This window comes from Poeciliopsis prolifica, unplaced genomic scaffold, assembly GCF_027474105.1.
Source record: "Poeciliopsis prolifica strain line A6 unplaced genomic scaffold, Auburn_PproV2 SCAFFOLD244, whole genome shotgun sequence".
NCBI classification, from domain to species: Eukaryota; Metazoa; Chordata; class Actinopteri; order Cyprinodontiformes; family Poeciliidae; genus Poeciliopsis; species Poeciliopsis prolifica.
The window spans coordinates 28,237-40,763 of record NW_026562619.1 but is presented as its reverse complement, the minus strand read 5'-3'; the positions used below and the strand labels follow the sequence as shown (position 1 = coordinate 40,763).

The 12,527-nt window shown below is 41.7% G+C and overlaps 1 protein-coding gene across 1 annotated transcript; it reads right to left on the bottom strand.

Annotated features, from left to right (window-relative positions):
- Positions 1-221: 221 nt before the first annotated feature.
- Positions 222-7,401, bottom strand: LOC129357355 (nuclear factor 7, brain-like). Its single transcript, XM_055026650.1, has 2 exons — positions 7,347-7,401; positions 222-1,658 (listed from the first exon to the last, which is right to left on the bottom strand). Exon 2 carries the CDS (start codon positions 1,629-1,631, stop codon positions 243-245), a length of 1,389 nt encoding a protein of 462 aa, XP_054882625.1. The 5' UTR covers positions 1,632-1,658; positions 7,347-7,401; the 3' UTR covers positions 222-242.
- Between the last annotated feature and the right edge of the window lie 5,126 nt (positions 7,402-12,527).

Genomic DNA, 12,527 nt, shown 5'->3' with positions numbered 1-12,527 from the left:
AGAGCAAGTTTTCAACAAAAACCTAGTAATTTATTTACATCGAGTGATAAATAATAAACCTTCAAAATATTTCAGTGGAAACAGAAATATGTAAAAAATCCTCCAGATGATCAGATCATCTTTCATTTCCTGATTAAAAACAGAGTTTAAAAATGACAATAAGAAATTCACCAAACCAGAAAACCATATAATCAATCATAAATCCAATCAATCATCTGATCAATAAGTTTTGATTTGGATCATCAGAGCTGCTGCTTGTTCACTGAGATCTTCATCGGTTCAATCTTTAAGGTGTTAGTAGTGGTGAAGAGTGGAAACATCTTATCAGTGAAGGTGTATTTGAAGGTGAGTATGTGTGTGTTAGTATCCAGATCAGAGAAGGACAGCTTTCCTCTGTCCCAGTCCAGATTCACTCTGATCCTCTGGAGATTCTTCTGGATGGAGAGACGATGGAAAGGAGCTGATGGAGAATATGCATAGTATGTACCTTTATAGAACCATAAAAACATCCATCCAGACTCTATTCTTCCCTTTCTCTCAACAGACTCTTCTATCACACCAAGGCTCCAGGCTTTAGTGTCTCCAACATCAACATCCCAGCTGTGGTTCCCTGAGTTAAAACCCTCAGAACTCAGAACAGAACAGCAGGCTTTATCAAATCTCTCTGGATTATCAGGAAGCTGCTGTTCCTCTCTAAAAGTCAAACTGGTCAGATCTTTAGACAGATGGAGTTCTTTACCAGCCGTGTTTGGATCCAGAACCAGAGGAGTGTAGGTCACCACTGTCTCCATGTTGCTCCAGATGTTGAAGGCCAGGTTGCCCAGATGTTTGGCCTGGTCTATCAGAGCTCCTGAGGGCAGCTGTGGATCCTCCAGCAGGGGGCAGCGCTGGACTCTTTCCACTGCAGCCTTGTAGTTGTGCAGGAATGAGACGTCTTCAGCTCTCAGCTCCTCCTCTGTGGCTCTGACTGTGTCTGAAAGAGCTGCTATCTCTCTGCTCAGAGCCTCCATCTTCTCCTTCATCATCCCTCTCTTCTGCTCCTCTTCCTCCCTCAGTGCAGCCAGCCTGGTCTCCTCTTCCTCTGCTAGAAACTGATGAAGCTGCTTAAACTGCTCCCTAATCTGCCTCTCTGTGTGTCGGGCCTGGACCTTCAGGTGTTCTGCTGTCTGACCAAACTCCTCCTGAACTTTCTTCCTGAGATCCAGCTTCTCCTTTAAAGGCTCTAGAGTTTCCTGAAGCTTCTTCTTGTGTTGCTGAGCAGCTTCATCAATGGGTCTGAATCTGTGACTGGTGTAGTTTTCTGAGTCTCTGTAGACGACACACACTGGCTGCTGATGGTCCAGACAGAAGAGTTTGCGTTTCTCAGAGTGCAGACTGCAGAGATCCTCTGAAGCTCTCTTCTGTCTCCGCTGTAAGAAAGTCTCACACAGATTCTTCAGAGCCAGATTACGTGGTGGATTTTTGATGAATGATCTCCTTTTACAAACTGGACACTCTCTTCCTGGTTTCTCTCTCCAGGATTTCTGCACACACTCCGTACAGAAGCTGTGGCTGCATGACAGAAGAACCGGATCCTTAAATATGTCCAGACAGACCGGACAGCAGAGATCATCGTCTGGTCTGGAAGCCATTTCGTCTCTGCTCTCTATCAGTGAGGCCTTCGGAGAAAGGAATCAGAGTTAATCAACAATACAGAAATAATCTTAATTATATAATGAGATTAACTAAAATGAAAGCATAAAAGAAAGACACATAATAAAGCAATGAGAATAACAAATATTTGATTAACAATATCACAATTTCTCCAACACCGGTAGTTTGGTGGAAGGTAGGTGACACATATGATCCTGAATGTTTTCTTTGAGTTTTTTTCTCTCTGAACTATTTCCTGTTTTTCTGTATTTCTAGGATCCTATGGAAGATTTTCTGTTAATCTGCAGGTTTATTATTTATTTTCTAATGAGAATCGGATACAATAAGGTGTTAATTATCTCACATTTTCTGCCTTCTCTAATGTCTTATTTAAACAATTGTTCTTTTTTTGTTTAGAGGGAATGTGGTTTCTGTTTCAAACTTGTGGTGTTCCAGACACAGAAATTAATGAAACTCTGTAGGTGGCGCTCTCGTGGTTTTTGAGAGTCTGGTTAGAGAACCTGTAACTACAGAAGAAGAAGTGAGTTCCCGTTTGGAAATAAAATGTTGCTATGTGCTTGTTCCAGTCGTCTGCTTGGACATCATTTATTTTGAACTAGTGTTCCATACACAACAGAATTTTGGCGACGAGGATGGGATTGTTCAAGCTGGAAGGCACAGAGTGCGCAGAAGCTGCGGCTCCATAGAGGCAAAACGGGACCGTTAAAAAGCCGACCGTTTGGGTGAGTGAAAGGACCGCCGAACCAGAGCTACAAAGATGGCGTTTGGAAAGCCAGAAGATTTTCACTTCGAGGAAAGTGAGGAAAGTTTTGACAACTACCGCGAGCGTCTCGAGCAGTATTTTGCGGCAAACGACTTGGACACTAAAGATGAGAAAACTAAGTCGGTATTTCTCACGGTGGTGGGAAAAAGATCCCACAGCTTGCTGATGGACCTGTGTGCTCCGGATAAACCGTCAGAGAAAAGCTACGAGGAGCTGGTGGGTTTGCTGCAGAAGCACTACGTACCGAAGACTAACTTTATTGCAGAAAGGTGCAAGTTTCACGGAAGAAACCAAAAAGACAATGAAACAATCAGTGAGTACGTGGCTAGTTTACGAAAAGTAGCAGCTACATGTAAATTCGGGACTTTCTTAGAGGAAGCTCTGCGTGACAGATTTGTCTGTGGGGTAAAGAGCAGCGAGCTGAGAGACCGTCTACTCAGCACCGCGCACACCAAAGACTTGACGCTGCCGCTGGCTGTAGAGATGGCGCTATCCTTTGAGGTAACCAAGGACAGTGCACAGCAATTTGCACAGAAAGCTTTCAAGGCTCATGTAGTGGACAAAAGAGTGAAACCAAAATACCGTGAAGCTGAGAAAAATACAGTGGCCGGTAAGCCCTGTTATCGCTGCGGTGGAAAAAATCATAACCCGAATGACTGCAGGTTTAAAGAAAGTGAGTGCCACGAGTGTAAGAAAAAGGGACACATCGCAAAAGCCTGTTGCACGCGTAAAGAAGGTTGTTCGAGTACGACCAAAGGAACCATGCATCTGGATTTTAAGAGGCAACCCAGCGCTCTCAAGCAGCGCCATGATGTCTGCGTTCAACAGCAGGATGTCCACAGTCTGCATAGCCCCCCTGAAGATGCGCCCCAGGATGCAGATCCAGGCAACCAGCATGGGTTAAAAAGAGATCCCGAGGACAACCAATTCCTGTCACATCAAGTCAGAGAAGACAGAGCAGCCAGTAATGTGGTTCAGTGCAAGACGGAAGCTGCACCGAACTCTGACACTGTTCCAGATCTGACATTGGACAGTCCAGATTTTGGTCTGTTTGAAATGAACACAGGTAATGATGACATTGTAAAGCCTTACTATGTGTATGTCAGTGTAAATGGTTCAAGAGTGAAGATGGAACTAGACACTGGTGCCGCAGTGTCAGTGATATCTGAAAATCTGTATAGGCGCAGATTTAAATCAGTCAAACTTAGTTCAGCAAATTGTGTACTTAAAACGTACAGTCAAGAGTCATTACAGTTGATGGGTAAATTTGTGGCAAAAGTGAAATGTCAAGAGACCACTAAGAAACTAGAACTGTTAGTAGTAAAAGGAAGAGGCCCTGCTTTGATGGGTAGAGACTGGATTAGCCAGTTGAAGCTAGACTGGTCACAGGTGAACAGAGTGGCTCCAGTAACAGTGGAAGACATTTGCGCTCAGTATGGATCAGTGTTCAACCCTGAGCTAGGCAAGTTGAAAGGTATTAAAGCCAAGTTACATGTTGTTCCAGAAGCAACGCCAAAGTTCCACAAACCAAGAAATGTTCCATATGCATTAAGAGGAGCTGTTGAAAAGGAACTGACAAAATTGGAGGCAGAAGGAGTTATTTCACCCACTAATTACAGTGAGTGGGCTGCTCCAATAGTGTGCATACCTAAAAAGGATGACAGTGTGAGACTATGTGGAGACTATAAAGTCACCATCAATCCATGGTTAAACGTGGATCAATATCCACTTCCAAAAACGCAAGATCTATTTGCAAAATTAGCAGGAGGTCAGAAATTTACCAAACTAGACTTATCGCAGGCTTACCAGCAAGTCCAGTTGGAGGACAGCTCTAGGTGCTACCTGACCATCAACACTCACAAAGGGCTGTATCAATACAACAGGTTGCCCTACGGTGTTGCAAGTGCTCCTGCAATTTTCCAGAAAATAATGGATCAAGTACTTCAGGGCATGGATGGTGTTATCTGCTATCTTGATGATATTTTGGTAAAGATGCAGAAAGCCACCTGAGTAACTTAAAGGAGGTCCTTAAGAGGCTCCAAAGCTACAACCTTAGGGTAAGGAGAGAAAAATGTGAATTCATGCAAGACAGTGTTTCATATTTAGGACATGTCATTGATGCTACTGGAATTCATCCTATGAAGGAAAAGACAACCGCTATTCAGAAGGCTCCAGTTCCAAGAAATGTAACTGAACTTAGGTCATTCTTGGCTCTGTAAAACTACTATGGGAAGTTTATACCAAACTTATCGACTCTGATCCAGCCAATGTCAGCACTGCTACACAAAGATGCAGACTGGAGTTGGTCAGAAAGTTGTCAGAATGCTTTTGAGAATGCCAAGAAGGCTCTTCAATCTGACAAAATCTTGGTACATTTTGATGCAGAGTTACCACTTATTTTAGCATGCGATGCATCTCCTTATGGAGTTGGTGCTGTAATCAGTCACCAAATGAAAGATGGAAGCAAAAGACCGATTGCATTTGCATCACGAATGCTAACTAAGACTGAACAAAACTACTCACAAATTGAAAAAGAAGCACTTGGTTTAGTGTTTGGTGTTATGAAGTTCCATGACTATCTTTATGGAAGGAAATTCATTTTGGTAACAGACCACAAACCATTGCTAAAATCTTGGGACCAAAAACAGGTGTACCAACACTAGCTGCTGCTAGATTGCAAAGGTGGGCTCTAATTCTAGCTGCCTACAAATATGAGATTCAGTACAAAAGATCTGAGCAACACAGTAATGCGGATGCTTTATCAAGGTTACCGATGAAACCAAATGTGGATGTGGTGTCAAACCCTATTTACAAAGTATCTTATCTTGACGAGCTACCTATCACTGCAAAGGAGGTTGCAAAAGAAACAGACAAAGATCCTGTGTTAAAGGTGGTGAAACAGCTGGTGTTAACTGGCTGGCCTAAACATGTACAGGATGAGTTGCTGAAGCCATATTTTCAGAGACGTTTTGAGCTCACTGTTGAAGATGATTGTCTACTGTGGGGATTACGAGTGGTGGTGCCTAAGAAATTAAGGGATCAGTTGATTTCTCAACTACATGAGCATCACTGGGGAATAGTAAAGATGAAATCTCTTGCAGAAGTTTATTCTGGTGGCCAGCAGTAGATGAGTGCATTGAACAGGAAGTCAGTGAGTGTACTATTTGTCAAAAGCAGCGTAGTATGCCTTGTACAGCACCAGTGCATACCTGGAAGTGGGCTGCCAGCCCGTGGGAGAGAATCCATCTGGACTTTGCAGAGGACCACAAGCAGATGTTTCTAGTAGTTATGGATGCCTATGCTAGATGGCCAGAGATTATTCCCATGCATACTACGACTTCAGTCAAAACCATTGAAACACTGAGGAATTTGTTTGCTGCTTATGGGTTACCAAAAGAAGTTGTTACAGATAACGGTCCTCAGTTTGTTTCACAAGATTTTGAGTTTTTTCTAAAAAAGAATGGAGTGCAGCACATTAAGTCACCTGCTTACCACCCTGCCAGTAATGGACTAGCAGAGCGCTTAGTCCAAAATCTCAAAAAGTCACTAGCCAAGAATCGAGCTGTAGGTGGTTTAACACTTGAGCACTGTGTTGCAAATTTTCTTTTAGGGTATCGAAACACACCATATAACCACAGGGAAAACTCCTGCTGAGTTATTCCTAAAAGACAAGTTAGAACAAGACTGTCACTGATCAGACCCCAGTTTTCTCATAGGATGCAACAAAGAACGGAACCAATGCTCCCACGTCTTAGAGTGTTCACAGTAGGTCAACCTGTTTTAGTAAAGAATTACAGGGGAGGGAGAAGTGGTTGAACGGAGTTGTACAAGAGATTTTGGGTCCTGTAACTTACAGTGTGGAAGTGAATGGAAAATGTGTTAAAAGACATGTAAATCAGATTCTGGGTGTAAATGGAAATCCAGTTTGTGTTACACAGACAGACTTGTCTACAGGAAACTTTTGGAATGAGGATGTTGATCTTGTTACAACTAAAGGTGTGGATCAACAGGTGGAAGAAAAAACTGTTGGAAGTCCACCAATAGACATGTCTTCGCCTACAGTCGAAAGGAACACTCGTCCAGTGAGGAACCGGCGTCCTCCTGACAGACTGAACTTGAAATTACAACTCTAAATGAGAGTTAGAAGAAGTTTCTTGTTTTCAGTTATGTTCATACAAAAAAAAAAAAATCCTGAAAAATGTATACTTGATTGAGAAGTACTGATTTTACAGGGGAGGAGCTGTGGTGTTCCAGACACAGAAATTAATGAAACTCTGTAGGTGGCGCTCTCGTGGTTTTGAGAGTCTGGTTAGAGAACCTGTAACTACAGAAGAAGAAGTGAGTTCCCTTTGGAAATAAAATGTTGCTATGTGCTTGTTCCAGTCGTCTGCTTGGACATCATTTATTTTGAACTAGTGTTCCATACACAACAAAACTGAATGATCTTATAAAAACATTTTTCAGTCTAAATCCTGCTGTTTAAAACCTATCAGCTCATGTAAATGCCCTTTAAAAGGAGATATTTTAATAAAAGAGCCGAACACGGTGCTTTTACTCCAGCGATTATTATCTCAGTTTAGCTTCCAACATACACAATGGCGTCAACATGTTATCTCAGTTTAGCTTCCAACATACAAAATGGCGTCAACATGTTATCTCAGTTTAGCTTCCAACATACAAAATGGCGTCAACATGTTATCTCAGTTTAGCTTCCAACATACAAAATGGCGTCAACATGTTATCTCAGTTTAGCTTCCAACATACACAATGGCGTCAGCGTTGAGATAGCAGTATCTTAGCACGGTGCTAACAACGGAACTAACAACGGAATTTTTTAACATTAGAAACATCGAAAATAACTTACAGCTTTCCGAAAGTAAATAAAACTTATTTACAATCTGAAGGTGTGTATTTATGTATGTACTCTTACCTGTAAAAGGGGGATGTCTTGATAAAAGGACCCGGACACGGTGCGTCTGCTCCAGCGATGATTTTTATCTAAGGAGGAAATTCCGGTGCTCTTCACTATGACTAGCGGAAGGGAGACTCCCCCTGCTGGTTGAATCTGGCCACTGCTTCAGCCAAATCAGACTCATTCACAGCAGGATAAAACAAAATACATATACACAAACAAGACAATACATCTTCAACATAATATTAAACACTTCATTTCATAGCAATCATTTCATTTCTAAAAATACTCTTATAAATATCAATCCAATTAATAAATTCTAAAAATCACAGTGCTTTTCTCCCCTCTATTTGGTCTCTCCCAGAATCCTTATAAGGAAAGAACTGAGATAAGCCAATCTAAGTAAACAATTAAAACATTTAAACTGTCTTCCTACACGTAATGAAGACCTTCATTACAGGTGTTATGGCAACAGATCCAATATCTGTGTCATTCCTTAGAGACGGAGAGTAAAGGACGCGTGAAACTATGAATTTTAACGAAAAATATTTATCTATAAAAATTACATAAATACAAAAATTAGAGCTGCCGTTTACAATTTCCTTTTCTTTCTTTTCTAACAATACACAGTTTACACGGTCAAAAACTGTATTGCACCGTGTCTAAATAATCCGTTAAGTGTCAAACCGTTAATAGAATTGTTCCTTGACAACATATTCCCAACAGGAAGTAAGCCTTTCAAAATAAAACTAACTTCACAATAAAAATTGTATGAACAAATAATCTTATCTAAGTGTAATAAAATAAAAAAGAAACCATCAAACAAATTACTTACATATTTTCTATTTATGGCTCTAACATTCCGGCCCCTAATTGTATAGGCAGGATGCATAACAATTAAACTTCAAAAAGAGCCATACTAACCTACCAAAATCTAACATTTTAGCTGTGACAAACAAGCAGTCTTTCCTTGAATCATTCTGCTTCTTGTAACAAACAGAGTTTACTAATAGGTCTATCTAATAAACTAGTCTTGGTGCGAACTTGAACCCGTCGCACAATTCCTCTAGAGTCCGGGAAGGTCTTTTGGATTCTTCCAGTCAACCAAGCGTTTCTTGGAGCTGAACTGTCAACAATGAGTACAAGGTCTCCAGGGATAAAATTCCTCATCTGAATCCGCCATCTCTGCCGCTCTTGTAGCAATGGAAGATATTCCTTTGTCCATCTCGACCAAAACAAGTCAGCCATGTATTGTGTCTGTCGCCATCGTCGACGTGAATATGTATCATTGCTGTCAAATAAGCCTGGAGGAAGGACTGGCTGTTTCTTTAACAACAGAAGATGATTAGGGGTCAAAACCTCCAGGTCATTTGGATCATCTGATGCAGCAGTCAAAGGACGATCGTTTATGATCGCTTCCACTTCACATAATAGTGTGTGAAGACCATCATCATCTAATGTTTGTTCCCCCAAAACAGAGTTCAACACCTTTCTGACAGTACGAATCTGTCTTTCCCATATTCCACCTTGATGGGAGGCAGTTGGTGTGTTAAAGGTCCAAGCGATACCTTTTGTCATTAGCTCTTCTCTTATTTTAGAATGATCAAGCTCAGCTATGGCTTCTCTAAGCTCCTTTTTAGCACCAATAAAATTAGTGCCATTATCTGAGTGCAGAGTAGAAGCTTGACCTCTTCTACATATGAACCTTCTGATGGCATTTATGCATGATGAGGCATCCAAAGAGTGAGCAACCTCTATGTGGACAGCCCTCAGTGCAAAGCATGTAAATAGTACGCCATAGCGCTTCACTATGCTCCGTCCCCTTTTCACACCAAAGGGTCCAAAATAGTCAACTCCCACATGTGTGAACGGAGGTTTGTCTGGGAGTACACGCTCTTCCAATAAGTCTGCCATTTTCTGGACTGCAGGCTTTGCATGTATTTTCCTGCATGTGATGCATTTTGATATTATTGTGCGGGCAGCTCTGTTCAGTCCTGGTATCCAGTATTGCTGTCTGACCTTTGCAATCAGCTGGTTCCTTCCATGAACCTGTCGATGAACCTGTTGCAGAATCAGCCTAGCAATGTGATGTTCTTTGTGCAACACAATTGGGCATCTTGCTTCCTCTGGCATGGCTGATTTGTTCAGTCGACCTCCAACTTTGATGATGCCATCATGCAGAAAAGGATCTAATTTAGAAAGTCGATTTGACCTCTTTAGATGGGAATCCTTACCCAAAAGTGAAGACAACTCTTCTGGATACATCTCTCTTTGACTGTGACATATTAACACCATTTTTGCATCTTCCAGGTCCTGAACAGACAAAGGTTTTCCTTTCACTGACTTTCTCAATCTTATCAATTTTTCATGCACTTTCTGGGACTGCTTCAATGATTCTGACTCTTTCAGGACAGCAACTTCTTTACATTCCTTTCTCTTCTCCACGAGATAGTGAAGTAGGTCTTTCATGCGTAGCATCCATGCAACAGCTTTTTTCAGTTTGTGCCAGTCAGAGTAGTATTCCACCAGTTTTTTAATGGGTGAAACTTCAGTCATAGTCAAGAGACTGACTAGCGCTGTCTTTTTGATCTCACTGTCCTTATCCATGGTGTTTGGTATGTCAGGTCTTGTTGGCCACTCAGACTCCTCTTCATAGAGAAAATGTGGACCACAGATCCAATTGTGGTTCTGGATGAGAGTGGTAAATTTTGTGCCACATGAAGCAATATCTGCTGGATTAAGTGAACTATTCACATATCTCCATTGAGATGGTGAAGTAGCTTCTCTAATGAATGTAACCCGGTTGGCCACAAAGGTCTTGAAACGTAAAGCATCATTCTCTATGTACCTAAGTACGGTCAAGCTGTCTGTCCAAAAAACAGACTCCCCAAGGGGGGTCTCCAGCTCCTGCCTTAACAGTATGTCGACCTTCACTGCTATGACTGCCGCCGTCAGTTCCATCCTAGGAACTGTTATTTTCTTTAGAGGGGCAACTCTGGATTTGGCCATGAGCAATCCGCAGCTCCTCCGTCCATCTTCATTGATTAGCAATAGATATGAAGCAGTACCATAACCAACATCGCTCGCGTCTGAGAAATGGTGCATCTCTGCTTTAGCTGTGGGGCAGAAATCATCTGGCTTCATACATCTCTTTATGTGGAAGCTGGAAAGTTCTTCAAGTTCTGACACCCACTGCTTCCATCTTTGTGACTCTCCTTCTCCAATATTCTTGTCCCAGCTCAATTTCCTTTGACAGAGTTCTCTCAAAATCAGCTTGGCAGGAAGAATACATGGTGAAATTAAACCCAGAGGATCATAAACTGAGTTAACAACTGAAAGAATTCCTCTCCTTGTGGCAGGTTTTCTTGGTATGTTCACCTTAAATGTGAAAGTGTCCGACTCGGTACACCAGTGTATTCCTAAAGCTCTCTCAGTAGGCAGAGTGTCTTTTTCAAGTCTAAATCTTTCATCTCTGCAGCTCTTTCATTTTCAGGAATATATGACAGAACCTTTCTGCTGTTACTGACCCATTTTGTCAGGTTGAATCCACCCTGCAAACATAGAACCTTCAGAGATTGTGAAAGTTCTATTGCTTGGTCTTCTGAAGCCACAGCTGCCAAGCAGTCATCCATGTAAAACTTTCTCTTGATTGTTTTAGCTGCTTCAGTTTGTATGATCTTCTTTGTTTTCGACTGTCTTTCTTAAGGCAAAACAAGCACAACTTGGAGATGATGTGGCTCCAAAAATATGTACAGTCATTCTGTACTCCTCCAGTTTTCCGTTCAAGTCTCCATCAGGCCACCATAAAAAACGCAAGAAATCAGAGTCCTTTGACGGTACTCTGACTTGATAAAACATTGCCTCTATATCAGCCATCAGTGCAATCTTCTCCTCTCTAAACCTTGTCAACACTCCAATCAAGGTATTTGTGAGGTCTGGGCCTTGGAGTAACTGGTTGTTCAGTGACACTCCCTGATATGTCGCAGTGCAGTCAAAAACAACTCTGATTTTCTTCTTTTTTGGATGATAAACCCCATGATGTGGGATGTACCACACCTCACCGTTGTTGCACTGACTGTCTTCAGGCACCTTTTCTGCATAACCCTTTGCTATGATGTCATACATGAAGGCTTTGTAGTCAGCATGAAACTCTGGGTTCTTTATGAGTTTTTTCTTGAGACTGATAGCTCTCTGCTCAGCCAGACTGCGATTATTGGGCATCTTTAGAGACTTGTTCTTAAATGGGAGACTTATACAGTAATGTCCATCAACGAACTGACAAGACTGTTCCACATCTTTCATAAATTGCCGATCATTTTGTGACATCTCTGTTTTGTCTTCACAGCTACGCTCTGTGAAATCCAAATTATATTGCTGTGTCAGCAATTCCTCAATTCTGGCTACTGATATCCTGTTTGCTGTTAAACTTGGCAACTCATTCTCACAGTGTTGAACGTCTTCTTCCCCTTTCACAGGACCATTGACAATCCAGCCAATTGATGTTTTTACTGCATAGGCTAAAACATTTCCTTGGCTATTGATGACTTTCCACGGCTCTATTGCTTTGTGAGCATTAGCACCTATCAAGAGGCCAATTTCTGTCTTAATACTTGGAAGGTGCACCTCATCCAAATATGTCCACTTCCGGAGGTCTTTCTGATCGGGAATGTTCGCCTTTTTGACAGGAATTTCATATTGTGTGAACACTGAAGGTAAGTCAATGTATTTTCTTCTTCGAATCCACTGACTTCCAGTTCTGACAAGATGTGACTATGGACAAGCTTCTCCTGTCCCATAGTTCGGAGCAAAATGTCCGTCTTTCTGCCTCTTAAGTTCAGTGCTCTCCTGATCTTTTCTGTGCAAAACGTCGCTGAACTGCCAGGATCTATAAAGGCGTATGTCTCAATTATTTTTGTGCCTTTCTTAGACTTGAGTTTTACCGGAACAATGGCCAAAACTTCTTCTTTGCTTCCGGCCCCAGTGTATCCACACATCTCCTGGCTTACAGCACTAGTGGTCGGAGATTCAGACATGTTGTTTCTTTCCTTTTAGGTGATGTCATTTCTTCTCTTTGTACATGTAGGCTGCTTGGATGTTTCCGCGAACATAACTGACATGTCAGTCTTCTTGAACAATCTTTACTCAAATGACCTTGAACAAGGCATCCAAAACATAAACCTTTGGATTTCAAATATTCAA